The 26,881-nt window shown below is 51.6% G+C and overlaps 1 protein-coding gene across 2 annotated transcripts in view; it reads left to right on the top strand.

Annotated features, from left to right (window-relative positions):
• Nucleotides 1-25,694, top strand: part of LOC122379109 (chloride intracellular channel exc-4-like) — a 32,502-nt gene extending 6,808 nt beyond the window's left edge. Inside the window, exons 2-7 of one of the 2 annotated variants that reach the window (XM_043361042.1) lie at nt 3,054-3,196; nt 17,018-17,180; nt 20,250-20,424; nt 23,207-23,346; nt 24,895-24,973; nt 25,067-25,694. In XM_043361042.1, the coding sequence (XP_043216977.1) occupies nt 3,054-3,196; nt 17,018-17,180; nt 20,250-20,424; nt 23,207-23,346; nt 24,895-24,973; nt 25,067-25,068 (702 nt within the window). In that variant the 3' untranslated portion in view covers nt 25,069-25,694. Of the gene's footprint in view, nt 1-3,053; nt 3,197-17,017; nt 17,181-20,249; nt 20,425-23,206; nt 23,347-24,894 lie in introns of both variants that reach the window. The other variant, XM_043361041.1, reaches the window with a different exon arrangement.
• Nucleotides 25,695-26,881: the final 1,187 nt, after the last annotated feature.

The following is a 26,881-nucleotide window of genomic DNA, read 5'->3' as shown; positions in this document are numbered from 1 at the left end:
GTGTTTTTATGTGCTAACCAGCCGGGAGCGCCATTATAATCCGACCGTTCTTTTCCCCAGCTTGGTTTAAAATTCCAATAAAAAATACCCGACCTGGCCTCCCCCATGATAAAGTTGGCCTCCCTGTCCCCACCCCACCCCACAACCAAAATAGCATCATGTTAAAGGTAGACTGCCACCTTTTTTCCACAAAACGGTTTTCACTAGAGCTGAGCCACCTATGTCCCAGACTGAAGTCGGTTTTCCGAAATTCGAACCCGTTTGCGAGAAATCGGAGACCAAAGTTCAGTTTGATGCCATTTTTTTAGTCCAAGAAAACCGACATCTCTACTGTTTATCGATAACTTTGAAACACGAATTTTCTTATCTTTTGGTAAATATATGTCAAAACTTTGATTGTTTCGAGATCAGAGAAGAATTTTGGAGTGTCAAAATAAAAGTTAAACCTATATATTCAGTAGTTCATTTTTTCCAAAAAAGTGTGGGAAATGGGGTTTAACATGGGCGGCAGACCCATTCCAAATGAGCCATGATTTTTAAATGTTTTACGAACTTAAATGCAAAATAAATTAAACATGGCCAATTTCTTATGAAATCATATAGTAGTAAATCATAAAATACCTCACTTTTTCAAATAAAATGTAATAATCTTATGACCTTGAAGTCTAGTGATGTGTAAACATTGTCGCTAGACATTAACCGATTGATAATTGTATGATAATCGACATTTTTTTTCGCGATTCACGTGATGATACTTTGTCAGGTGAATTCTAAAATTTTGTTTTGTCCAGGGAATAAATCATAGGCCGATCTGAGAAAACTTTTTGAAGGTGGCAGTCTTCCTTTAAGTTCCACCCGGTAATCATCATAGACATGCAGCTCGTAGCCGGCACGCGTAGTACGACGACCTACAATCTTTGTCGTAAAACCGTTGAAGATATAGTTGGAATACCGTGAAAGGTCGATTGCTATTGCCCATCTCGTCACATTCATTGTGATAATTGTGACCACGCCCATGTATCTTTGGGACGTCATCCCCTGTCACTTCCATTCCTGGTCAATGACTTTACCGTCTTCTTTCCGGCTCCCTCATACCCATGATGCTCAATCATATTAGAAATTTAGGCTACCTACCTTGTAGCACCCACACAAGCCCAACATTGTCATATTCTACGGGCAGCTGCCCAGAGCCTACCAGCACAGCTGTGACCGGTGGAGGATGCAGCAAGACGTACTGAATAGCCCTCTGCTCTGTTGCAGTAGGCGCTATAATCAGAGCAATGTGAATACGAGTGCACATTGAGGGTGCGCCCTCTAAAGGGCGTTCCCGCAGACGTGTGGAGCTCTCAGCAGTCTAGCGATCTCCGACAATGAGGCGGCATTTTGCTTACACCCTCAGCCGCGGCACAGTGCTGTCGCCCTAGAGGTTTCGCACAGGCTTTGTAGATGCAGTTTCTTTACGGGAATTCCTGAAGTTCTTACACCATCCTCTATTTTGGTTCAGGAGCCGGGCGGTTCTGTGCTTGTAGCTGCGCACCACGTGACTTAACAGCGTCCCTTTTCCGGGAACCTTGTGTCCAGCTAATCAGCAACATTCCCACTCATCGTCTCTTGCCCCCTTGAAGTGCTTTGAGGTCTGCAGATCGACGATGGGAAACTACACTATCTCGGTTCTCTCGACATTGTCGCCGTGGCTCCGGCGCAGCGGCAGACCGGCACACTCATCTCTCCGAATATATCGGTGGCTCAGAGTTAACTCTGGAGTCCAGTGTAATCGAAAATTGAAGCACCGTACAAAGACAGCATTCGTGATTCCCCTTGTCGGTTGCAGGCACGTAGCCAGGATTTTACTCAGGGAGGGGCCACAGGTCGCGGCCTAGTGTCGTGCCCCTCCAGAAAAGGAAAACTCCTCGGATTTGGCCCACTATCTCTTGGGGTGTGGTGCAGCTGTGGTTATTTTTTTTTTATTAAGTTTTATTTTATTTTTCGCCTTTAGAGGGGGGCATGGCATGGCCCCTGTGCCCCCCCTTGGCTACGTCCCTGGTCGGTTGGTCAAGCTGTTTTTTGATGGCACCCTGCGCAATCAGAATCCAAGAGCCTAAAGTTACGACAATAATGCGATTATGCATGGACGATGTAGTTTAAAATGGGTATCATGTTTGTTTTTGTATCGAGCGTTCTATTAAATATCCATACTTGAGAGCTGAAGCAGTGGCACAGAACCAGCAGCGGAACTGATTTAGTACTTTTATGAACCAATATGCTGTCAATACAAATACACCGATGATACTGCTTTTTGACGACAATATGATTAAACAAAAATGGCGATGCGGCTTTATTCCCGATCGGTCAACCAATGTATCAGACATACGGCTTTTTTCATGACAGTATTGCTCAGGTGTCTCGTACGATGCGGCTTTCTTCCACGATACGGCTTTTTTCGTGAAATAAAGATTCCGCAAACTCGGGGTTGAATTGGAAGCAAAAAAGTTTTTCGCCTTTTGCTTTAAGGTTAACATAATTTCCCTTTTATAACCACTTTCATTGGATGTAAAATTTCTTTCCGATCACTGCAGTATGTTTTGTTTCGTTATTGAGCAAAGTTAACGAATTTTATAATAAAAAACGCGTTTTTGCCTCTCCTGAACAATTTTCAATTCGAAAAAGTGCCCCAGATACGGCTTTTTTCCTCCCGACGGCAGTTATGTTATGTTATGTTATCTGGTTCGTTTTGCGTGCTCTTGTGTTGTGTGACATCAATCGCTTATGATGCTACTGGATTCCTTCCATTGCAGATATTCTAGCTGGCTTAATATTTTTGCCATTTTGGATTAATATCCTTGTTGGAAAAATGCACTTGTGTGAGCTATCATGTACTTAGTGTGAATAACACTTTGGCTTTCCTGAAGGCCATATAGTCGACAGCTGCTGCGTTCCGTGTATCTACAAAATACATTTCATTTTCTACGTTACATTTCGTTACCAATTTTCTCACTTATCTGTCCAGTCGTTACCAGGCACTCGTTACTAACGGTGACAATCGTGTCCCACAGGCGTCTACCATCGACGGCCGAAGGAAGGGCGCCTGTCTGTTCTGCCAGGAGTACTTCATGGACCTCTACCTGCTCGCCGAACTGAAGACCATCTCGCTGAAAGTCACCACCGTCGACATGCTCAAACCGCCACCTGACTTCAGGTCAGCCAAGCTGAAGTTTTGTTGTCGGTCGCTAGATGGTACTAGTAGTAGCGGTTATCGCCGGCGAACCGGTCTCAGCGTGCTGTGGTCTTTTTATGAGGTCTTTTATGGAGACGGCTGTGGTTTCCATTTCCTGCAAAAGCCCGTGCCATCAATGCTGGATTTCCCAGATGACTGACCTTTAGTAACGTGCCTTTGATTGTAGAGCACTGAGTACGAGATTATTACATTTCCCTACTGGGTGAGGGAGTTGCCACTTCTCAGATCATCAGTCATGGCAATGCTGCGTTGGCGTACCCATTTTATTCCTTTATTGTCAATTAGTAGACGGTTGTTGGGTTGTTGATCTTTATTTCGCAGTTGCAGCAATGGCATGAGGGGAAGTCAAATAATGTCAGTCTCTAACCATCACGCCTGCCAACGCAAACGAACGACCCTGTACCAAAACATTGTTCCGGCTCGACTGGAATCATCAAAAGATAATGCACTGAAGATTTTACAAGAAAGTCATATTTTGCTTCTTAAGAAATGAATCATGCGTCTTGCTGAATTCCGTTATTTTGTCCGAAGTTGTCAGATGCTATATTTACCATGAATTCCATGCAACACCATTAGCCAGTCTTCGGCGTGCAGGTTGACTCAAAAGTCTGTTTTGCCATTCGGCCTCATCATCATCATCATCATTTATTTCGTTTGGAACTCCGTATTCACGGCTATTCTGTCCAAGTGTCAATACATAAATACATATACGCTGAATGGTAAAGATGTTAAAGGAAAAAAAGTACAGCACGTATGACGTGGTATCACACATTATAAGAGCCTAAAGCGCCCTCCTAAAGCGCCTGCGACAATCTCGGCCAATCTCATGCAATTATTGCATGCAACTAAAACTAGGTACCTGCCCAATGGACATCGTTTGGCTGTCAGGATTTGATTAAACCGTTGTTATTCGGGGCCTGGTCTGTGCAATCTGCGCACAATGGACATTGGGCACACACTTAGTGATTTGTTTTGGTTTCAGTTGAAGCCATACATACCCTGCCACCAGAGAACTGTTATGAACAGACACCGGTTATATCGGTTATCCTGACACTTACGGTTTAACGAGTGGGCCTAGCCCATAAAGAGCAGGCCAAACTCCACCATAGACCAGTGACTATAATATACCAGATATTTAGTGGTTGTTGTGTATTTGCGGTGTTCTGCTAGCAATTATAAAATGACCTCAACATGGAGGTGCCGAGCAGTGCAATGTCTCCCGCAAATATTGTGATTGTTTTTGGATAAAATCTGGGTTCGAGGGGGGACTTGGGAGTGACATGAAAAATGGAATACAGGAAGTGATATATTGTGATTTTGAATATTGAATAGACTGAAGAAAGGAATAATATCTGGAACATTTGGTGACCGTGACAGGACACGATGGAGGAGTATATACAATTGGCAGAAAGGTGTGGATTGAGTGGATCAGAAGCCTTGGCGTATGCCACTGAACAGAAGGAGAAGGCGGACGAAAGAGCGGAGAGAATCGCAGCCAGAGAAGAGAGAGAAAAAGAGAGACAAGAGAGAGAAAAAGAGAGACAATTTGAAGTTACGGCCAGAGAAGAGAGAGAAAAAGAGAGACAGCATGAGCTAGAGCTGGAGCGCATCCGAGCGGAGAGAGCGAGTTCAACAGAACAACAGGCGGCGTCGGCCAAGAAGCCCAAGTTACCTGCGTTCGTGGATGGCAAGGACGATTTGGACGCCTACCTGGCGCGGTTCGAGAGGACAGCAGCTCGGTGCGGGTGGGCCAGAGAGGAATGGGCCACTAACTTGAGTGCTCTTCTGACCGGGAGGGCTCTCAACGTGTATTCTCGGCTAAGCGAGCGTGATGCAAATGACTACCAGCAAGTAAAGGAAGGCCTGCTACAGCGCTACGGTTTGACGGCGGAGGGCTACCGCCGTAAGCTCCGAGAGAGCGGACCCGAGCCGGATGAGAGCCCACCTCAATATCTGGAACGGCTGACGGGCTACCTGCGCCGTTGGGTGAGCTTGGCTGGCGAGGATTTAGAAGACCTAGTTGTGTATGAACAGTTTATGGAAGCATGTCCGAAACAACTGCAGACGCATCTACGCGAGCGCGTTGACTATGACCTGAAAGATTTGGGTGAACAGGCTTCAAAATTCTTAGAAGCTCACGGCCGCTCGCTTTACAACTGGCCCAGACGCGCCAACGCCAGTGGTGATTCATCCTCCTCGCCCTCTCCACAGGCTTACGGTTCAGCAACTGCGCTACCGACGGCGGTCCAAGATGGTTGCGTCTTTTGTGGGTACCCTCATCCATCGGAAGAGTGTAGGAAGACGCGGGACCTCACGCCGGCTGAGCGACGAGAGCGCTTGATGCGCCGAGCGGGGTGCTTCTGGTGCCTGAAGCCGGCCTCTCACTGAGCAGTTGACTGCCGCCAGGGCCTGGCGCGCTGCTCGATCTGTAATGGCAAGCACAATCCCCTGCTATGCGACCGGTCGTCTGTGCCAGCAGCAGCGAGGGGCAGCCAGTCGAGCAGCGGCACGTCACCCGCTCAATCAGCCACGGTGACGGCGGCCAGTCGCACAGCCACCGAACCTGACCGTGTCGTGCTCATGCAGACGGCCAAAGTGGAGGCATCTGGACTGAAGAGCACGTGCCGCGTGCGAGTCATGTGTGACTCAGGCAGCAACGCCACCTTCATCAGATCTGACACAGCACACATGCTGGGCTGTCGGATTCAGACAAGACAACCGCTCCAGGTGAGCACATTCGGAGGAGGAAAGGCGTCGCATCAGCTGAGTGAGAAGGTGGAAGTGGGACTGACCACACAGGATGGGTCACTGCTACGTGTCGAGGCCTACAAGATTCCCAATATATGTGGCCCTCCGCCTGTCATCGGCATAGAAGAAATACAGCTTCATGAACACCTGAGAGGTCTGAAGCTGGCGGAGGAACCAGGTGCTGCGCTGGCCAGTGGTGGTGAAATTGAGATTCTCCTCGGCCAGGACGTCCTGCAGGACGTTTTTGACGGTGACATGCGCGTCGGTCAGTCCGGGCCAATGGCGATCAGCTCGCGGTTTGGCTGGATCGTATGCGGGCGGTCAGGCTGCGCCACTCCAGCCCCACAAGAGATGATGGCCAACTTCGTGCACACGGAGACGGAGTCGGTGAAGGCGACGCTGGATGACTTGTGGACGCTGGAAGGCATCGGGATCAGCAGTGATGGTGTAGGAGATGGCAGCGTGAAGAAAACGCAGGAAGCCGCTGCCCTGCAGCAGTTCAATGAAACCTGCACTCGCCTTCCTGACGGGCGCTATCAGAACCGTTGGCCATGGAAACATGACACCGGGGACCTCCCCTCAAACGAAGCCATGGCGCTCTCTCGCCTGGAGGCGTGCGAGCGGAGCCTGAGGAAGACTGGAAAACTGAGGCAATATGACAATGCAATCCAAGACTACATCGATCAAGGTCACGCTGAAGAGGCACCCCAGATCCCCACTGGGAAGGTGCATCTACTCCCGCACCATGCAGTCTTCAAGGGAGACAAGATCAGGATTGTCTTTGACGCTGCCGCTGGCCATCCCAACTCGCTGAACGATCACGTCCTCTCTGGTCTAAACATGATTGCTGACCTTACCGGAGTGCTGCTCCGATTTCGAACGAGAAGGATCGGAGTCACCGCTGATATTGAGAAGGCATTCCTTCAGCTGGCTCTACATCCTGATGACCGGGATGTCACGAGGTTCCTGTGGAGGAAGGATGCCTCCGATCTCCGCCCCACCACCTACCGCATGACGCGTGTGGTGTTCGGAGTGACCGCTTCGCCATTCCTGCTTCAGGCAAGCGTACGTCAACATCTGCAGCAGTATGAGGAGGCAGACGGACAGCTGGTCGCTCGCCTGCGGCGCGACCTATACTGTAATGATTTAATCACCAGCATGAATACACAGGAAGAGGCTGAAGAGCTGTCACAGCGGACCCAAGAGATCTTCAATGATGCCAAGATGAATATGAGACACTGGACCTACAGCTTTGAGACGGACAAGGAGGCACACAAGCCTCTTGGCGAGGAGGCAACAGCTGAGCGTAAAGTGCTGGGCATCTGCTGGATCCCAGGGGACGATCAGCTGGTGTTCAAAACTGCCTTTCTGACGCAGCTCGGTCGAGAAGCACCGGAAACGAAGCGGAACATTCTAAGCGTCTCAGCGCGCTTTTACGACCCGCTTGGCCTTCTTGTTCCCTTTCTGGTTCGAGCGAAGCTTCTGCTGAAGAGATTATGGATCGCTGGCCATTCCTGGGATCAGACGGTAGCCAGTGACGTGCGCAAGGACTGGAGAAAGTGGCTTCTGGAGCTGGAGCAGATCGACGGTTTCAGCATCCCACGTCCCTACGCGACCGGCGGGGACTGCGGCTATCAGCTACACATGTTCTGCGACGCCAGTATGGAGGCCATGGCAGCAGCTGTGTACGTCAAACCGGAAGACAACTCACGCGCGCCCACTCTGGTGATGGCTAAGGCCCGTCTCGCCCCACGCCAAGCCATGTCAGTGCCTCGTCTCGAGCTGACAGCGGCCGTGATCGGTGCCCGGTTAGTCACCTACGTGCAAAGTCAACTAGACATCACCACCGAAATCAGCGGCTGCTGGACTGACTCGATGGTAGCGCTTCACTGGATTAGAAGCAATTCCCAGCGGTGGGGAGTATACGTGCGAAACAGAATCAACGAGATCCAGAGCCTCTGCCCGCCGACCTTGTGGAAGCATGTCCCGGGCAATCAGAATCCTGCTGATCTGCCATCCAAAGGAGTACCGGCGGCGCAGCTGAGGAGCAGCCTCTGGCTGCATGGCCCAGAGTGGCTGGAAGGCGACAATTCAGTCTGGCCTCCGCAGACTCCGACAAGCAACGAGCCAGCCGAATGTACAGTGGAAGCAAAGAAGATGGCGCTCACAACGGTAGGAACTCGCGCCAGATCCACTGGGATCGGACAAGTGATGGACATCAACCGCTACAGCAGCTGGAGGAAGCTGATAAGGATCACCGCCTGGGTGCTAAGATGGGCTCGAGGCCGCAGCTTGGCGACAAGCCTCAGCGGTCCTTTGTCGACAAGTGAAATCAGCACCGCTGAGCGTCTGTGGGTCATGGACGCCCAACGAACCGAGTACGGCCAAGACCTGGATGCCCTCCAAGCGGGTCTTGACCTGCCGCGTCAGTCGAGCTTGAAGGCTCTCAACCCCGTGCTAGAAGAGGGCATACTGAGAAAGGATGGACGACTTCAGTATTCCAGTCTCTCAGAAGAGGAGATACGACCGGTGATTCTCCCGCCTGGTCACCGGCTGGTTTATCTCCTGGCTATGAAGATCCACGAAGAACTCTGTCACGCTGGAGTTCAGCAAGTTGTGGATGCCATCAGAGATCGCTATTGGATCCCCCGGGGGCGGCAAACCGTGCGCGCCTCCCTGAACCAGTGCCGCAAATGCCACTTGTTCCGAGCCCAACCGTTCGCCATGAGACCGGCTCCTCTGCCTCGGAGCCGGGTGACAGCCGCTCGACCCTTCAGCTGCACTGGCATCGACTACGCTGGGCCGCTATATGTGAAGCGGCCGTTTGGATCCGAGCCCGAGAAGGTCTACATAGCGGTTTTCACCTGTGCCGTCACGCGCGCCCTGCATCTGGAGCTGGTGGGTTCCCTGCGGACGGAAGACTTCCTCCGCGCCTACCGTCGTTTTGCCGCTCGCAGACTCAGTCCGACCAGCATTATCAGCGACAACGCCACCTACTTCAAGGCCGCCTCTGCCGTCCTGGCCACGGAGGGAGTTTCTTGGAGCTTCATCGTGGAGCGGGCTCCATGGTGGGGCGGCTTCTGGGAGTCGATGGTGAAACTTACGAAGCACGCGCTGCGCCGCACACTTGGTGCAGCACTTCTCTCATGGGAGGAGCTAGAGACAGTGCTCTGTTCCGTGGAGGGGGCCATCAATGAACGTCCTCTCACTCAAGTCAGTGATGACCCGGATGACCTGCGACCGCTGAGACCGTCAGACTTCCTTCACTGCTCTCTGGAATCTGGTCCGAGTCCCGTCCGGGAGAGCGAAGCCCAGCGCCTGACACGCCGCCGCCGTTACCAGAGCCGAGTCATGGAATCCCTGTGGAATCGCTGGCAGCGTGAATATCTGAGGCACCTCAGAGATCAGCACCGACCTGAAGTGGAGCTAGCACCCACATCAGGCGATCTCGTGCTGATCTTCTTCTCAGTCGTCGGTTCCACCCATCGGGTGCACCATCAGGTTGTCCTCCCTGATGACCCTCTGCTGTTCCTTATCTCAGCCTTTACGTTAGGTACTGTGCAAGACGCTAGTGGTGGCACCGGGCAAGGAGAGACTGGGAGGATGAGGACAGGATTCTTTTCTTGTCCTGCTCGTTTCAACTGCTGTCGACCTGCAGACTGCAGTTCCTTTTGTATCCTTGTCTTGTATAGGTAATTGATCAACAAGGCCTCTTCTGAGTCAGCATTGCGGACAGTCAGCTTCGCAGGTAGAGTCCTATTTAACCTCGCATTCCACCTCCTCTGTCCTTCCTCACGTTCTTGCCGCAGTTCCACACACTCATAAAGAAAGTGTTCAAGAGTTTCTGTTGCTTTCATGCATAATGGACAGATCTCATTTCGCTCAGCGTGCCTTCTTAAGACTCCTGTGGCAAGAAGCGACTGCTCCGTTAGAAGTCGTATCCTCGTGCCTGTCGCTTGTCTGCCAATAACACTTAGTCTGTTTTTCGGCCAGAATTGATTCGCTGGCTCGTATTCTTCCATATTTTGTGCAATATCGGCGATCCACTGTATAGTTTGTCTCTTGCTAGCTTCTTCTATAATCATTGCTTTAGTATACGCGTTGATGGCTTGTTTGCAAACTTTATACCAGCTCTTACCCTGTACTCCATTTGTTGTCATCATTTGTATTATGCCTGGTAGCTTCAATGCGGTAAAGTAATGTTCCCATTGCCTTAGTATGCTCGAGCTCCTGTCCTTGTTGAGAGCACCGTGCAGTATCATGTATTCCGTCAGTGCATGCTCCCGCGCTGCTTTAGCGAGAAACTGAATGAATTGCATAGCTGCTTTCATTATCATCACCTTAGGGGGTAACGCTCCAAGCATCATGTACACAGCTAAGTTCTGGGTTCTTCTGGGTAATCCTTGCATAGCCCTCAGAAGTCTTACCACCATCACCTCCAGGTAGTTAATTTCTTGATTTGTGAAAATCGTCACTGGCATGGAGTACAGGAGTATCGGTTCAGCATATATTTTCCATGTGGTGTAAAGAGACAGTGGGCTTGTACGGGCAACGTTAAGGCCTTCTGGGCACCTTGCAAACATCGCTCTTCTCGCCCTTTTCATACCCTCTTCGATTCTCTTTCTTCCTTCAGCCTTGTTGGTCATATGGACACCCAGATGGGTATATTCTGTGGTTACTTCAATGTGCTCTTTTCCTAGTAACCATCTTCTGCCATCTACGCATTTCCCATATACCATGATTTTGCTCTTACTTGCATTGTACTGATATCTCCATTTCGTGCTATGACTGTATGCAACATCGAGCATTAACTGCATCTCTGTCGGATCTGTACTAATGAGAACTTCATCATCTGCATATGCAATGATAGGTACTTGTATATCTCCAACTCTTGCTCCAACACGTGCTTGCTGCAGAGTTTGTATCTTATCGTGCATGTAGAGACAGAGCAGGCTAGTGGACAACACTCCACCCTGCTTTAGTCCTTGTTGCATGTTTCCCATCCCAGACTTTTCATTTGCAACCTTCACTCTGACTCTGAATTCTTTGTAAAGATTGTAGAGTATCAATACCAGTCTTGGGTGAACATTGCTGGTGATTAGCTTATAGATGAGACCATCGTGCCAAATCGAATTGAAACATTTCCGCACATCCAAGTAGGCGACATATACTGTCTTGCCTATATCTCTATTTGCAGATATTACTTCTCTAAGGATGAAGTTTGCCTGCAAAGTACTCCTGTCACTTTGGTACGCGAATTGTAAATCAGACGGTATTCCGGCTTCTTTGAGCTCCTCACCTAGTCTGTGAATTATAGCCTTTTCGAATATTTTGCAGGCAGTAGTCAGGACAGATATATCCCTGTAGCTGTCTGTTTGCTCAGTGTTACCTCCGTGTCCTTTGTAGATTGGAGTGACTAGCCCACATTTGAAGTTCTCTGGAATCTCTGTTGTTTTCATTATATCCTGGAGACAGGTTCCTATATCTTGAATAAGAGCGTCTCCTGCCTCTATGAGATGCTCGGCCATAATATTATCTGTTCCTGGTGCTTTTCTTCTTTTCAGTCTTCGAATAATGTTGGATATTTCTGCTTCTGTTATTGGCTTACAGTCTTCTAAGTCTCGTCCTTTTTCCTGGTATTTGTTACATGTTAAGTTGACCACTGCCGTGACATGTTCCTTCCATTTCCTGTTGAAACACGGGTCTTCTATTGGCATGGCTGTTCTAACAAAATGGTGGAGGAACGCCTCAGCAATCTCCAGGGGCTGGTAGATTTCTTTTCCTTCAACTTTCAGTCGTTGTACTTTGCTTCTTCGTACGCATTTTTGTATTCTTTGATAGTACTTGTTTGATAGTTTTTGGCATTCTATCTCATTTTTAGCATCATCTTCCTTTCGGGCACGTAGCCTATACATTCTTTGCGCATTGATATATTGCCGCTTTTTACTTCTGTATGTCGCTTTCGCAATATCTTTTTCTTCCGCCGGACATTCTTTCCATTTGTCTTTAGCTGCTAAGCATTCTCGTCTCATTTCCGTGAGAGCGCTGTTCCACCACTTACTTGCCTTGTTCCTTCTTCCTTTCTTTGGTAGCATTCTCGCTGCTTCTATAATGGTCTTGTTGATACTGTCTATGTCCACTCGCGTCTGTCTATGTTTCCATAGGTAACGCCGATAGGCTTCAATGCTGCCATTCCTTCGTGCCTTCTCCCAGTCAATTTTTTGCTCCTCTGTTTTTTGCTGTTTACATCTCCTTTTCATTTCAACACAGACACATATCGGCTCATGGTCTGACGTGTTGAGAGCGCTTCTTTCTGGAATCTTATACTCTGTTACATACATTGAGTGACCTCTGTCAACCATAAAATAGTCTAGCAGTGATGTTGCTTCAATTTCATTCTTGTAAAATGTGATATGGCCCTCTATGTTGTTGCAGGGAATCATTAATCCATAGTCAGCTAGCATCGCTTCGACATACTTCTTGTTTGGATGCACGTTTTTAGTCAGGTCCACATTGAGATCACCTCCAACAATGATCATCTTCTCTTCACCATACTCCTCAATTATGCCTGTCACCTTATCTATTGTCTCTTGAAACTCAATGGTTGTCTTCTGAAGTGTGCCAGTCGGCAAATATACAGCAATGACTAGGATGTCAATCTCCATGCCTTTTACAATTGCCGCCTGAATCCTAGTGCTGCCACGGTGGTCCACTTCAATCATGCCTAGCTCCTTTCTCGTCATAATCGCTACACCCCCGTGCCCACGACCACTTTTGTTCTGTAAGACGGCATAGTCTATATATTCATCATAGCTTACTGCAATCACATCATGTGTTTCACATCATGCTGATCGAAGGCGAGACCTCTCCCAATCGCCTGACCTGGACAACTGGCGTGATCTGTGCCGTGCATCCTGGACGGGATGGACGATCCCGTGCTGCCTCGGTGCGCACTGGGCGTGGTATCGTAAGGCGGCCCATACAGAAGCTGTATCTCTTGGAGGCCGCATCAGCCAGCCAGACGTCTCCAGAGGTCTGAGTGAGCGCAAATGGTGAAAGTCAATCCACCAGGAAGGGGCATGGGTGCTCGTGCTCCTATGCTCTCGTCATTGTGTACTATTATGTGTTACTATTGTCTTGACTTCCACCCCGGGGAGTATGTTGTGTATTTGCGGTGTTCTGCTAGCAATTATAAAATGACCTCAACATGGAGGTGCCGAGCAGTGCAATGTCTCCCGCAAATATTGTGATTGTTTTTGGATAAAATCTGGGTTCGAGGGGGGACTTGGGAGTGACATGAAAAATGGAATACAGGAAGTGATATATTGTGATTTTGAATATTGAATAGACTGAAGAAAGGAATAATATCTGGAACAGTGGTCTATGACTTCACACTTGACATCTGAGGACGTATACCTATTGCTGAAATTATAACCATTTTAGATATTACGCATTGAAAAGTGCCGAACAATGCGCTCCGACAAATGCAATCAGCACCTGTTTAGGCCCTGTCGCCTGCCGCTATTGCCAGTGAAAGCTTTCACAAGTCTCATTGAACACTCACGTGCTATGAGACGTGCTATAAGGGCATTCACCAGCCTCTACGCCGGTGACGGCAGAAACAGCGCTCGGCCTGCCGCGTGCTGAATGGAGTCGGACCGGGCCCAGGGGAGTGGACCGGACCACGAAAAGGTCGCATTGAGTGGCGTGGTTTATCGCCTACGTGGTGTCGAATTGTAACAACTTTGAGCTGAGCTGGTCCTGCTCCTCAACAGTGGTGCAAGGAGGCATTAATTTATTGCGCTAGCAGCGCAATGGTTGACAAATGAATGGCATACAAATGGAATCGTCGCGAATGCCATGGTGTCGCGACTCGCGAGATGGTCAATGGAACTGGGGGGCGCTCGTTTCGCGCTCGCGTATGGCTTGCGGATGTGTCAAATTTGATATACCTACGCAAGGCATGAGTTGATTACGACTCCTTCCTACAACGCTGTTTATGTATAATGGTTTCGGATCGTCTCCACACTTTTTCCTATCACTTTTATTTCACACACACACACCTGCCATTTTTCACGCCATCTCATCTATTATTTGGTTCGGAACAGTTTCAAAACTGATTCGCTCGAAACAGTAGGGGCATGCCGATGCAACAATAATTCCCGACAGCTATACCATTTCACTGGCTTATTACTTCCGAGGCATTTCCAATTCCTTTGTCTGCCCTAGCACTCGATAGTCAGTAGGTATCGATATTCGGAAGAGCATTGCCGTCTCACTGCCTCATTGCATTCTAGGTGTCTCCTGATCCTTTAACCCGCGCACCGACGGGGGGGGGCGGATATCCGCCCCCCCCCTGAGGTTTTTCGCGGATAGCGGGAAAACCGCGGCGCGTAGCGCCGCGAAATTTGGTATGACTATTCTCTCATCAATTTTACACATGGTGTGCAAGTTTGAACCTCCTAACTTTTAAGGTCAGGTCACCAGGTCACTTTGAATGACCCAACCTCAAGTCACTTTTTTGCAACTTTGTCACCGTGCCAGAGCTACAGTAGATGTCGGAGGCCTTTGAAAGTCGCAGGATGTTATTAGGTCATTAGTAGCTACAATTTGTATATCTCGGAATTTTGATGTCGGTGACCTAAGGTCAGGTCAATTTCGCGACCTCCCCATTATAAGTCAATGGGGGAAAAATCAACTCCCTGTTTTTACCACTAAAACGGGTCGGAATGGCCCCATATACCATACATGACTTCACATACGATCAACCTTCACTACCTTGAGGTCTGTTTTGCTGTTGGGCAGCTGTAAGGTCATGTGACGTCATCAAAGGTCACCAAAGGTTTTTTGCCAATAACTCCTTACAGGAACAAGATACAGCCGCGCGGATGGTCTCATTGTGTTCAGCTCGTCAAGACGCATCGAATGATATACATGATGACCTCGAGGTCACGTGACCTGAGGTCATCCTTTGACCTTGACCTTTCGAGGTCAACATATATATCATTCGATGCGGATTGACGAGAGGATCACGATGATGCCCTTAGTTTGTTCCTATCTTGACTACTTCGAAAGTTATTCGAGAAAAACCCTCTCCATATCTAGCGCCGCCATTTTGACTTTTTCGACCCCTGTGACGTCATCTTTGACCTGACCTGAAAATGACCTTAGTAAAAATTGTAGACCTTGTCCGTGCGTATCCGATGCCGTTTACCGCTTGTCGCTATCTTGCTTCGTTCTCGAGATCTCAGGGGGGGGCGGTCATCCGCCCCCCCCCCGTCGGTACTAAGTTGGCGCAGACCCCCGTCGGTGCGCGGGTTAAGTGCTGCAGCACTCGATCTTCAATATCAGCGCGGGTGAATTTTGAGGTGCCTACCCACATTTGCTCATTAATATTCGATTTTCACACCCTTCACACCCAGTTGCCATGCATAGCCAGTGACACTTCTAACGAAGTTTAACGCAACCACTTCCGTCGCCATCTTGACCCCACACGACACGAGTCCCATCTTTGAATCCTACCCACATCGTCCTACCCGGGTCACCGTATGCCAATCGGTACGTTCGCGGTATTCCACATTTATCCCGTGTCAATCCTCTCTGCATTCATTGGTGAGTCGTACCGGTGCGTCTCACCGGAACTGGCTGATGAGGGGCGACACCAGGCCCCGGAGACCGGCGCGCTATCTATGGAGCAGCCGGGGCCGGCGCTGGCGGCGATACTCTGCGATCAGCCGGCCAGCTGCTCGATATATATGACCGCCGCTATTGCGCCCAATAAATCGGACACCGAACGCCGCCCGCTGCGCACAGTTGTGTTCGGTTCAAACGGCGGGGAGAGGCAGGGAGTTGGAAGAGGAATGGGGAGACGTATGGTTTCGGTAGGCCGTTGTCATGCAACTCTTCATTAAGCAGTTTTTTTAGCAGTTTTTTTTTATTACCAGCTTCGATGTAGTTTATTGCGATAGTCACGTTGAGCTGCTTCGTGCTAGCGCGAATAACTCTTTCCCGGGACGTCTGGACCTGACCCGGCTGGAGGCCTCTGCGAGGTGTTTACTGTTTTGCAGCATAAAGTCGCCGCCGCTGGGTTCCAGCGATCCATCTGTCGGATTTTTATGCCCTGGTTTCCGCGATGTCACGGCTCCAGCTGCGACACCCGACCCGAGCTCTGCTGAGGCAGAGGCTCCTCTCGCCGGGAGCGGCTCTCCGCTGAGCAGAGGCTCCTCTCGCCGGGAGCGGCTCTCCGCTGAACAGAGCCTCCTCTCGCCGGGAGCGGCTCTCCCGCTCGGAGCTCGGAGCTCATCCCCCCCCCCCCCACGCACTGAGTGGAGCGTCTTCAGAGCTCGCTCGGCCGAGAATGGGGTCGCTGATTATGTGTCAGCCGTTCCGCGCGCAAAACGGCCTCTTGTGGAGGGATGGCACGCCCGCTGCCCCCCCCCCCCCCCCGCGACGGGTCAGAAGGGTGACTGGCCTGGGGTGAGCGGTGTCTGAGGAAGTCCGGAAGTGGAGCGGGGATACTATGATTTAGCACAAAAGGCCGTTCAAAGTTGGCTGAGCTCAACACTGAAATGCATACGCACGATCGCCTTATTGCACTGTTAGTGGGCTGACGGGCGACGGCTCTCGGGGGCAGCTAGGCTGAATGGCCGAGAAGCGATGGTGCGTGCTGGGAATGGAAAATAGTGTTATTAGAAGGTCTAAAAATGTTTAATTGGTCCACCAATGATTTATTTAGGTTTACTGTACAGTAACACAGCTAAAAAATATCAATGAGTCCTGAACGACACGAGCATTTAACGAAGCCAGGTTTATAAAGTCATCAAAGGTGCTTCTCAAACATCCTTACTTTAACCGTTACCCGTTATCTCCACTTGTATACCGCCGTCATCGACACTCCCACGCTCGACCATCAATCCACCATTGCCCGCCAGCCGACACCGCGCTACCCCGCGTCCGCAGGTCCAACCTGGACTCCTGCTTCCTGTGTCCACAGGTTTGACAGCTAACTTTGACGCCCCCTCCCCGTGTCCGCAGGTCCAACTTTGACGCCACGCTGCCGCCCATCCTGGTGGATAACGGGCTGGCCGTGCTGGAAAACGAAAAGATCGAGCGGCACATCATGAAGAACGTGCCCGGCGGCCACAACCTGTTCGTACAGGACAAGGAGGTGGCTACCAAGATCGAGAACGTCTACAGCGTGAGTGAGCTCTGCCGAACGAGCCCAAGGATTGGGTCACAATTCTGGGCTGGGACACACTTTGGCCCGGGTTATTGTTGGTTTATGCTGGCGTGTGGTGGGCTTTGGTCGCATCTGAGCGGTCTGGCAAACTACGCAAATTAGACGGCTAATTAGGCGCGCCGTTCCACTGCGACACCCGAGGACTGAATACGAGGACTCGTCCTCATATATTTCTGGACGGTGGCGGATATTCCTCGGGCGTGTCGGGTACTGGGATGGGGAACGTTCCGGCTTATCGGTGCTCGGCGCGCAGAGCTCCGGCGTGCCGACGACTTGTCATCTCATAGTGTCGGGTTCTAAATCTGATGTGTTGAACTGGATGACATCTTCGACAGTCAGCACGTGTCTGAACTCTGATTGAACTCCAGCCCGTGTCTGTCAGTCAGTACACGTCTGGACTCTGACGTGGCGGACTGGGACCGCCGGGGTGGCACTCAGAGCATGTCCGAACGGTAGGGTTTGCTCAGACTCAGACTGCAAGGTTCGTTCAGCCCCAAACGGTAGGGATAACTCAGAACCAAACGGTAGGGTTAGCTCGGACCCAATGATACCAAAACGGTAGGGTTAGCTCTCACCCAAAGTGTTAGCTCATACCCAAACGATGGGATTAACTCAAATCCATGTGCGACACTCGGTGTGGGTGTCCACGCGTCAAAATGACCACGGTGAATCCAGAGCCAAAATGTGTTTTATCGCTGCAATGTGTTCCTCCTGATTGCGGAGATTGTCCGCGCCATTCCTTTTCATTATCCGATGCTGTCTGATGAAAGGCAGCTGCAAGATCCTGTAATGCGCCTGGCTTGTTTGATGGTTTCGGCTCCGCGGAATGTTACATGGTTAGGAGAAAATCGAAGAGGTTAAGGGAGCGAGAGATTTTAGAAGAGTTTTAGTAGAAAATCGAGTGCAGTATGGTGCTTTTTCGTAGGGATGTTTACCTCTTCATGATAAAAAATTAAGGCACTTGATACAACCAACTTTTGTATCCCAAAACCACCAGTATGGTGCCTAAACTTTGTTCAACATATCTGCCATTTATGACAGAAACAGCCTAATTACTGCGTACCATGTGAGTGGTCATTGATGACCGGACCCAGGATGTCGTCTCTCCCGGACCACCCCTCTCAGACTTGGGACTCAGGAGTCCCGTCTCCCCAGAACATCTCAGCCCTGCGGTCCCACTCGGCCGACCGGATTCCGAGCACCGGTCGATATCCCTTCCCCCACCGTCCCTCCCCGCCGTCCCTCCCCACCCTTGAAGCTCCCTGAGCCATCGGCACGTGACCAACCCGCCCCGCATATCAACACATCTCCCCCACTACTGGGCATTCATACGGCGGACGCAGGATGGCCACTCCACCCCGCCTCCCTCCCTTACCCCGCTCGTACGCTGATGACAGCTGCGCGGACACAACCACGGAGAAAACGAGTCTGGTACTGACGGCTGAAAGGCTGATGCGTTTCCCCTCTCGTGTGGACCTTGTGTGAGCGGACCGCTCGTTGCCGGGGTTACGGTGGTCGGGCGGAGGACCGGGGCAGCGTACGGGCGTGTGTGTGACGGCTCGGCCCTGACAGAGCGCTGGTCGACCCTCTGGCTCGGTTCCACCGGACGGGGCGGGTCCGTGGGTCGGCCCTGTCGCCTCCAGTGGCGGAGAGGCCGTCAGATACAGCCAGTGCTGCTGGCAGGGTGACCCAGCGAGCGGTGGCGCGCCTCGCTGGTCCTAGGAAGCCCCTCGGTAGTCCGTCGTGAGGTCGTGAGGGGTCCCTGCCCGGGGTTGTTTGCTCCGGCCGAATGGCGCGGGCCGTTCATACTGCAGTTATTACTCGCTGGATGGCCGAGATGGGCCGGGGAACGGCCGAGGCCCCGTGTGACGGACGTCAACAGCCATCCAATTTACATAGCGCCGGACGGAGAGCCGGACGACAGCCACTCGCAGCCTACTAACGGAGATCGTGGAGGGCGCTTTGACGCTGGGCTGCTTCACATAGAGCGGGCAACGTACACAATGTGTGTACAATTTATGTTGAGGCTCACGAGTACACTATTTTTAGAGATCGATCGTTGTTTGGTTGCTTCTTTCCCAGCATTTCCCATGTCTGGGTGGGGCGGGCGCTCGTCCTGCACCCGTACCGTCCCGTGCTTGACCGACCTGTGCGTGTCCCGAACCCGTGCCGTCCCGTGCGTGTGTGCTGGCACGGGATGGCACTGCCGTCCGCCGCGCTGGTAATGGACAGGCTGATCAGGTGATTTGTAAATGGATGTGCGGTCCCATGACAGACAGACTTGTCCAACAGTCTGGCGCTCCGAAACACATTCCTTGGTTGACGAGCTTTTGGAGCATTCCTTTTGTTACTCTGGGATTTGTTAGTCTCTTGCGCTGCAACATAAGTGAGATGATAGTCCCGCATCGTCCGTGATTACAATTCGAAGCTTCGTAAGCGGCTGTCTGTTCAAGAGACCATCCCGTTCCTTCTCGCCCTGGCTGTAGGTTGTAGATCCAGCCGTTAGTGGGTGAGGGAACTGCGAGCGGTCGGTCGACGGCGCGTCTGTGCGCGGCCCGGGGGACCACTCCAGTAGAGTGGATTTATGGTACGCTCAGAACTCTGTTAAATATGTAGTAGCCATGGCTGCGAGCGGCCTATGAAGATGCATGCGTCTCTTGATATGAAATGGTCGCAGATCTGTATGCATTCTGTCGAACGTTTCGGTCGGTCGAGTAGAGTATGTATATTTATTCACGACTTTACATTGTTTTCATAATTTTGTTATAAGCGCAGAGATGTGTCGGTCTTTAGAAAAGGGTTCTTCAGTTGACATTAACTGATACCTCTGATACCTCGTATGACTACCAAAAGTGTCTGTCACCGACGAAAAGTGTCTGTCGAAAAAGCCACTGACAGGCACCGGCGATGTTCCAGTCATTCCGGAATATATCACCGGACCCATCGCTGTTATATTCGTCTGGCCTTTCGCTGCTCTTCCATCTTCACCGCGATCTAGCCAATGCACCCTGCCGCTCTGACCCACAGAAATTCAAGCTGATGCTGCTGAAGGGAGACGACCACTCGAAGCAGGTGCTGCTCTCCGTGCTGCGGAAGATCGACGAGCACCTGGGCCAGAAGAAGACGCGCTTCCTGACGGGCGACACGTTGTGCTGCTTCGACTGCGAGCTGATGCCCAAGCTGCAGCACATCCGGGTGGCAGGTACGGGCGCAGCGGCCGGCTCTGGCGTCTTCCCCGTCAGGATAGAGTGGTCCATTGGATGTGTCGGCTACTGACCTGTGACTACTGGTCCGTTATAGCAGAGCAATAAGGCTTTTGCCCATTACCGACTCTTTGCCAATGCTAGACAGTGGACCTGGAACTTCCACGCAGCTAAGCTTTCTTCTTTCTTTCCTAATATCTTATGCGCCATTGTTTCCGTCTGTACATCCCCAAGCGACCTCTCGCCCCTTCGTTGACCTTTCCAGTGACTGCTGAACTTTCCATCGGCGACGTCCTGTACCCTCTCCCTTGGACTTCTTGTGGTTTGTGAACTTTTTCCGAAATATTTGAACTTTATCAATCAACTATGACACTTTCCGAGACCAGCAACTCACTGTGGTTTGATACCTCTCCCGACGACATTTGACCTTTCCCTTGGGCGACGACCTGTGGCATGCCTGTGACCTGCACCCCCCCTCCCCGTTGACCTGTGACCTTTCCCCGTAACCCCCGCCACCGGCGCCATGACCATGATCGGCGTGGCGGTCGTCCCGCCGCCGCTCGTAACTTGCTGATGGCCCCGCTCGAGACTGCGGCCGGGTCGCGGCGCCGCCCGCGCACCATCCGCCGCCACCCTCGTCTCTCACGTCGGCGACCATTACCCTGGATTCCGGTGCCGTCCTTTGATGGGAAAAATCAGCGAAAACCTCAACATCACAGCGCGGCTTACCATGTTTTATGGAAAATGTTCAGGGGCGTCGCCACGGATTTTTGACTGGGGGGGACGGATTGGCTGACTAAAAACCCAAAAGCTAGTTACCGTACAATTTCAGGCCTATGCACTACTTATAACGCATACACAATACACATGTTCTCATGTTCTCGCGTGGAGGCGTTATTAGTCACACTCTTTTCTATCTGTGCATGAATTGGCGGCGCGAAGCGCCGCGAAAATTGGCAAAAACTCTTGGCAAAACAGTCCCAAAACGCATAAATTTTGCATCCCGAGTAATAAGTTTGATACCAGGACAGTTAGGATCTGGTCACCAAGTCCAGCAGCCCTGCCTCTAAAAAATCGTGTGGTCCTCTGTCAACCATAGGTACAGCTTATTTCCAAGAAGTTTGAAACTCTGTGCAGTGTAGCTGCAGGACCGCGGGGTCGGAGTCGACTTCGGTCGTAGTCGACGGTTTTGGTCGGATACGGAGTTGGAGTCACCAAAGTCGTACCAGACTTCAACTCTGAAGTCAGAGTCAACGTCATCCCCGAGGATGGGTCGGATAAAAGCTGGAGATTCTGTTGGCTGTGGTGATTGAAGGCCGGGTCATGGTAAGACCAATGTAGGACCATACTGAGTATTACATCCTCCTGGGCTCTCTCAGACCAGGACGAGGTCCTCTCACCCTCAAGCATCAAGCGTTCAAAGGACATGGTGAGACCTTCTGCTGTCGGATGGCCTTGAACGGGAAGAGGGCCGTTTGAGAGTGAGCTGAAGGTCTTGACTATTACGAATATCCTACATAAAATGTGTGGTCTTTGCAAGCTTGAGACTTTGGGACAGATCTTCAGCCCTTGTTGAATATGGTCGCCCCTACAACTGGAGCTTTGGCTCCCTATCGAGGACCTGGGACGGACAGTCCAGAGCTGCACCTCGTAGGTAATGTTATCTTTTAACGTGCCAAGAAATGTTCAAAGAGACAAAAGCATCACATCACATGTTTTTCACTCCGATGCGGGCCGAGGGATGCCGTGATCGGAGATGGGGTGGGGACTCCGAGCGATTTTTTAAAAGCCGGAGTCAGAGCTACCAAAATCAATCTACTCCGCAGCCCTGCAAGCAAGTGCAGTGTCAGCAATTCGCATGATTCAATTTGTATACGAGTAGGTATCCGCAATTTCATCCCAAAACGACAATACACCAATTTCGTTGATCACTTTTTTAATCATTCATGAGGATATTTTTGCGGGGGACGTCCCCCCCGGATTCCTCGACTGGGGGGGGACGCGTCCCCCCCGTCCCCCCCGGTTTCGACGCCCATGAAAATGTTGAAGCGTTATATGAAATGGAACGGTGTAAGATCACAGTTCGTATGATTTTCGATGTCACAGCCACTTTTTACATTGATTTCCTGCCTAACAGTCTCCGTTTTTGCCGTGTTTCGGTCCGAGTTTGTGCAGCTTTTTCACGCCGTGTGCCCAAGTGCCGCCGCTCGGTCGGTGAGTGCGGTGGCCGTTGGCGGACAGACGCCGCCGCCGAACGGTCCGGAGACGAGATTTGTCGCCGCCCTGCCAGGATGGAGGGCGAGTCATTAGCCGGGGGGGGGGGGGGTGACGCTCGGTGCCGTGGCTCGCGGGGGAGGGCGGTATTGGCCGCGATGTGGTGGCGGCGCCGATACGCTGATGGGGAGGTGCTCACGGCGCCGTAGTAGCGCCGTCGGTTCAGGGTGTGACCCGATTCTGTCGTGGTAGGTTGTAGACGGTGAAATGGCATGTGTGTGGCGGCTGACACCAGACTTTGGTGCCTGGCGGCCGGTGCCGTGGCGTCGGCCGGTGTTTTATCCCTTGGTTTACCCTTACCCAGACATGGTGCCTCGATATAAGTACATTGTGTGCTTTTGCATCATGTCTTATCTGTTTGTTCAACTTTATTTTTGCATGCCTTGATCAATAAACGAAGTGATGATGATGATGATGACGTACCCAGTGCCCGTTCTATAAAAGTGTGAGCGTTTGTATGGATAATGTGGCGTTTGACCGTCGTGGTTTCTGTGTGTTCGTTTGCAGGGAAGTTTTTCCAGGAGTTTGAGATTCCTGCCGAGTTCGAGAACCTGTGGCGCTACATGCACCACATGTACCTGCTGGACGCCTTCACACAGTCGTGTCCGGCCGACCAGGACATCATCAACCACTACAAGCTGCAGCAGGTCAGTCAGATACAATACACCATACTATAAGCTGCAGCAGGGCAGTGGTACACGGTAATACAAGCTGCAGCAGGTCAGCGAAACACGACACTACAAGCTGCAGCAGGTCAATGATACATCACACTAACTACAAGCTGCAGCAGGTCAGACGAGGACACTCGGGAGACAAACAGGGGACTCCTTTCCATGTGAGCTCGGCTAATCACACGACTCGACTAACCTACAGCGAGTTAGCGTAACGCCACACATTTAGCATAAGCTGCATAATGCTGAGTCACAAAACATGCGGCGGGCCACTGCTGCTTGTTGATGCCGAAGCGAGCGAAGTGATGCCGAATCCGAAGTTCTCCGTTTTATGGTGAAGTGCATGGTTTTATGTCAAAGGCACCCTGTTTGGTCTGGTCATGCAACCATCTCATAAATTGCCCACCATGGCTACTCTAGTAGTTTGCAATAGTATTTAATTGCAATGTGCTCACGCGAACATTCGTTTTTATTATGCTTATGTTTCCGACTTCCAGGTCAAGCGTGTTTCTCTTATGTTTGGTAGCGACATTGTTATTGCCGCTAGCCTTTGATGTTGGCGGCGTATTGCTATTCCTATCCACGCCTACTGACGTTACTGCGCGTTCACATTGCCTGTCCCCATGCCGTTTCCGACCAATGACCTTTCGCATTTCTCCACATTTTGGTGACGTAGTTCGTATTCAGACGGCGCTGGACTATTTTCGAGCCGCACATCCGGCGTCACGGCCGCAGCCTCAGACGGCACACAAATCATATTCAGTCCATAGATCTTGTTAAATTCTGGCCGTCCTCACAGAGGTTGACGCGGCCTGCCGGGCGGCGCTCGGTGACCAATGTTGTGTTATGAATCGGCCCGGCTGCCAGCCGCAGGTTGGCCGAGCACAGTTTACCGTCCAATCTCGGTCGGCGATTGAGCCGCGCGCTCGTGATGCCAGCTCCCATCAGGCCGCTGATCACCGGCTGGGTTACTTTGGTGCGCCGTTTGTCCTATATACGGCACGACCGTCCAGCTTTGTCTGCGGGACCGCTGTCGCGGCTGCCTTCCGCGCGCCAGCAACGCTAACGGATGGGGGACGGTCAGAGTCGCGCGGGGTCGATTTCATTCCCCGGGCAGAGCAAAGAAACGCCGCCGCCGGCCCGGCTGTCTGTCTCCGACCAAAGTTCGTGACATTGCTGTCGCCTTTACGGCCATCCAGGAGATGACTCAAAGGCGGCACTGGAACCACGTCGGTTGGTGAGTTCCATTATTTTGGTAAGAGGTTTGCAGGATATAATAAGCCCCTTTTCTGAAGTCTGATGTTTTATAAATGTATGCCAAATTTTGGTAGGGCGATGTTCATTAAACAATCCGGGGTTTATTTTAGGATCCCTTTTAATCCTAGGCTTGCAATCCTCCATTCCGACCCATATCACTTATTCCTCGCCATGCCGTGTCGTTTACCAATCATTTTTCTCACTGCAAAACTCCGTGTCCGACTCTTTTCCCGCACCATTCTATACCTAACTTCTGTCGTGTTTCAGCGCACGAAGATGAAGAAGCACGAGGAACTGGAGACGCCCTCGTTTACCACCTCGATCCCGCCATCGGTCCAGGTCGACTGACGGCCGCCCGTCCCCCGCGCAGACCGGCAGACGGCCGCCGGTACCCCGCGCAGACCGGCAGACGGCTGCCGGTACCCCGCGCAGACCGGCAGACGGCCGCCCGTCCCCCGCGGCCGGTCCAGCTGACGGCCGCCGGTACCCCGCGCAGACCGGCAGACGGCCGCCGGTCCCTCTGGCGGTCCGGCCCGCAGGCGGTGCTGAACTGAGCGCCCGCCCGCCCGCCCGTGACGGTCCGGCCGGCGGATGTGTATGTTGATGTGGGCTGATCTGAACTGCGGCCTGCTGCACAGTCGTCAGACGTGTATCGGGTCCTCCCAGTCCGCTGTGTGGATGTGGACACGCGCCCGCCTTGACATAGTCGGGCGTACATCGGGCCGGACTGGACGCGACTAGCTGCTCTACGTATCGCAGTGCTTCTGCAGAGCAGACTGACAGGCCAGATGATTGCGTTTTGCCGTGGGCGGGTATGTTATGTGCTTCTGTGGTTACTCTGCGAAATTGTTCGCAATGGCGGCGCGTCCGAATGACCAAGGGACAGTGAAGGGTGGGCTCACTCGCCTATTCGATCTCTCTGCCGAAGGGATGTCGCCTTCTGAATTAGCCGCTTGTGCCTGAGAATGACTGAACTCACTATGTCACAACATTCCGGGTGGGAGGCCCAGGGCGGCGACCCGGGGCTCCCGCACGGAGAGAGAAAATATACTGACCGAATATGCGGACTTGGTTGTATGCGTGTGTGGGAGGTTGTGTAAAGCTGCCGAAGACAGAGGCTGGCTCAAGTCTCTGTGAAACGCCGTTACCTTTTTATAACTCAAGTTTTAAGTGCATAGCTGCTTGTATTCCCCTTTCAATCCCCAAAAAGAGAATGGTGAAAGAAAATAGTTTGGTATATGTTGTGCGGTGACGGAAAATTGACTTCCGCAATGCGTGCTCAGTGGCCACCCTGCGCTGTCGTAAAGGCGCTGCGCGTAGGTGCTCTTTCATCTTCCTTTCAATTTCATTCCACTTTTTGTTTGTCACACGTCAGGAACTGGAAAACAATATTTATTATTAACTGCATCGGCCGAAAAGTTTTTTACGGTAAGATAGATCCTTCAAATAGGTCATGGTCTCAAGTAAATCTGACAGTCGCCAGAAGCACTGGCGAATTGATGAGGGACATTTGCTCCTCACTCAGCACCCGTAATTAAATAAATGTATCCGTTTCCGTTGCATAGAAAGAACACAAAATATATTTTGTTTTATAACAGGCTTGTTTTAAACTGTGCAGCAAGAGATACAGAAGAAAGGTCCAAAGATATGTGGAAAATATCCAATTATTTTTTACGTATACCCCGGCCCCACCTTCCAGCGTCTGATGAAACCCTTTTCTGGACGGATCCGCTAATGCCCAGGAGCAGCTAATCGTAAAACATTCGGATGAACACCGCAAGTCAATGACGAGCTGCTTCAAAGGAAATACACCGAGACAGGGTTTATGACGAGAGAAGGGTCTCGGCTCGAGTAGCTCAGCCTCAGACCGAGCTGCTGCCAGTGCCGGTCGGCTACTCGAACAGGCCGAGCGGCCGCCGGTCCCGGCCACTTCTCGAACAGGCCGAGCTGCCGCCGGTCCCGGCCACTTCTCGAACAGGCCAAGCGGCCGCCGGTTGCGGCCACTACTCGAACAAGCCGAGCGACCGCCGGTTCCGGCCACTACTCGAACAGGGCCAGCTCGCAGACGTTCATCAGTATGCCCCACGAGTGCCAGTCGGTGTAAAGACCGTTCACAAGCGTAGTATACGCCAGGTCGCGATTGTCGTTGGGCTGGCCCGCCTCCCAGACGTCAGCCGGCAGCTCCAGCGGGTTGTTCTCCAGGTCCGTGTAGGTGTACGATGGAGCGGGGCCGTGCACCAGGACGCCGATGTAC

Source organism: Amphibalanus amphitrite, unplaced genomic scaffold, assembly GCF_019059575.1.
Source record: "Amphibalanus amphitrite isolate SeventyFive unplaced genomic scaffold, NRLGWU_Aamphi_draft 000072F_arrow, whole genome shotgun sequence".
NCBI classification, from domain to species: Eukaryota; Metazoa; Arthropoda; class Thecostraca; order Balanomorpha; family Balanidae; genus Amphibalanus; species Amphibalanus amphitrite.
The sequence above is the reverse complement of the archived record's forward strand: the minus strand, read 5'-3'. Positions and strand labels throughout refer to the sequence as shown.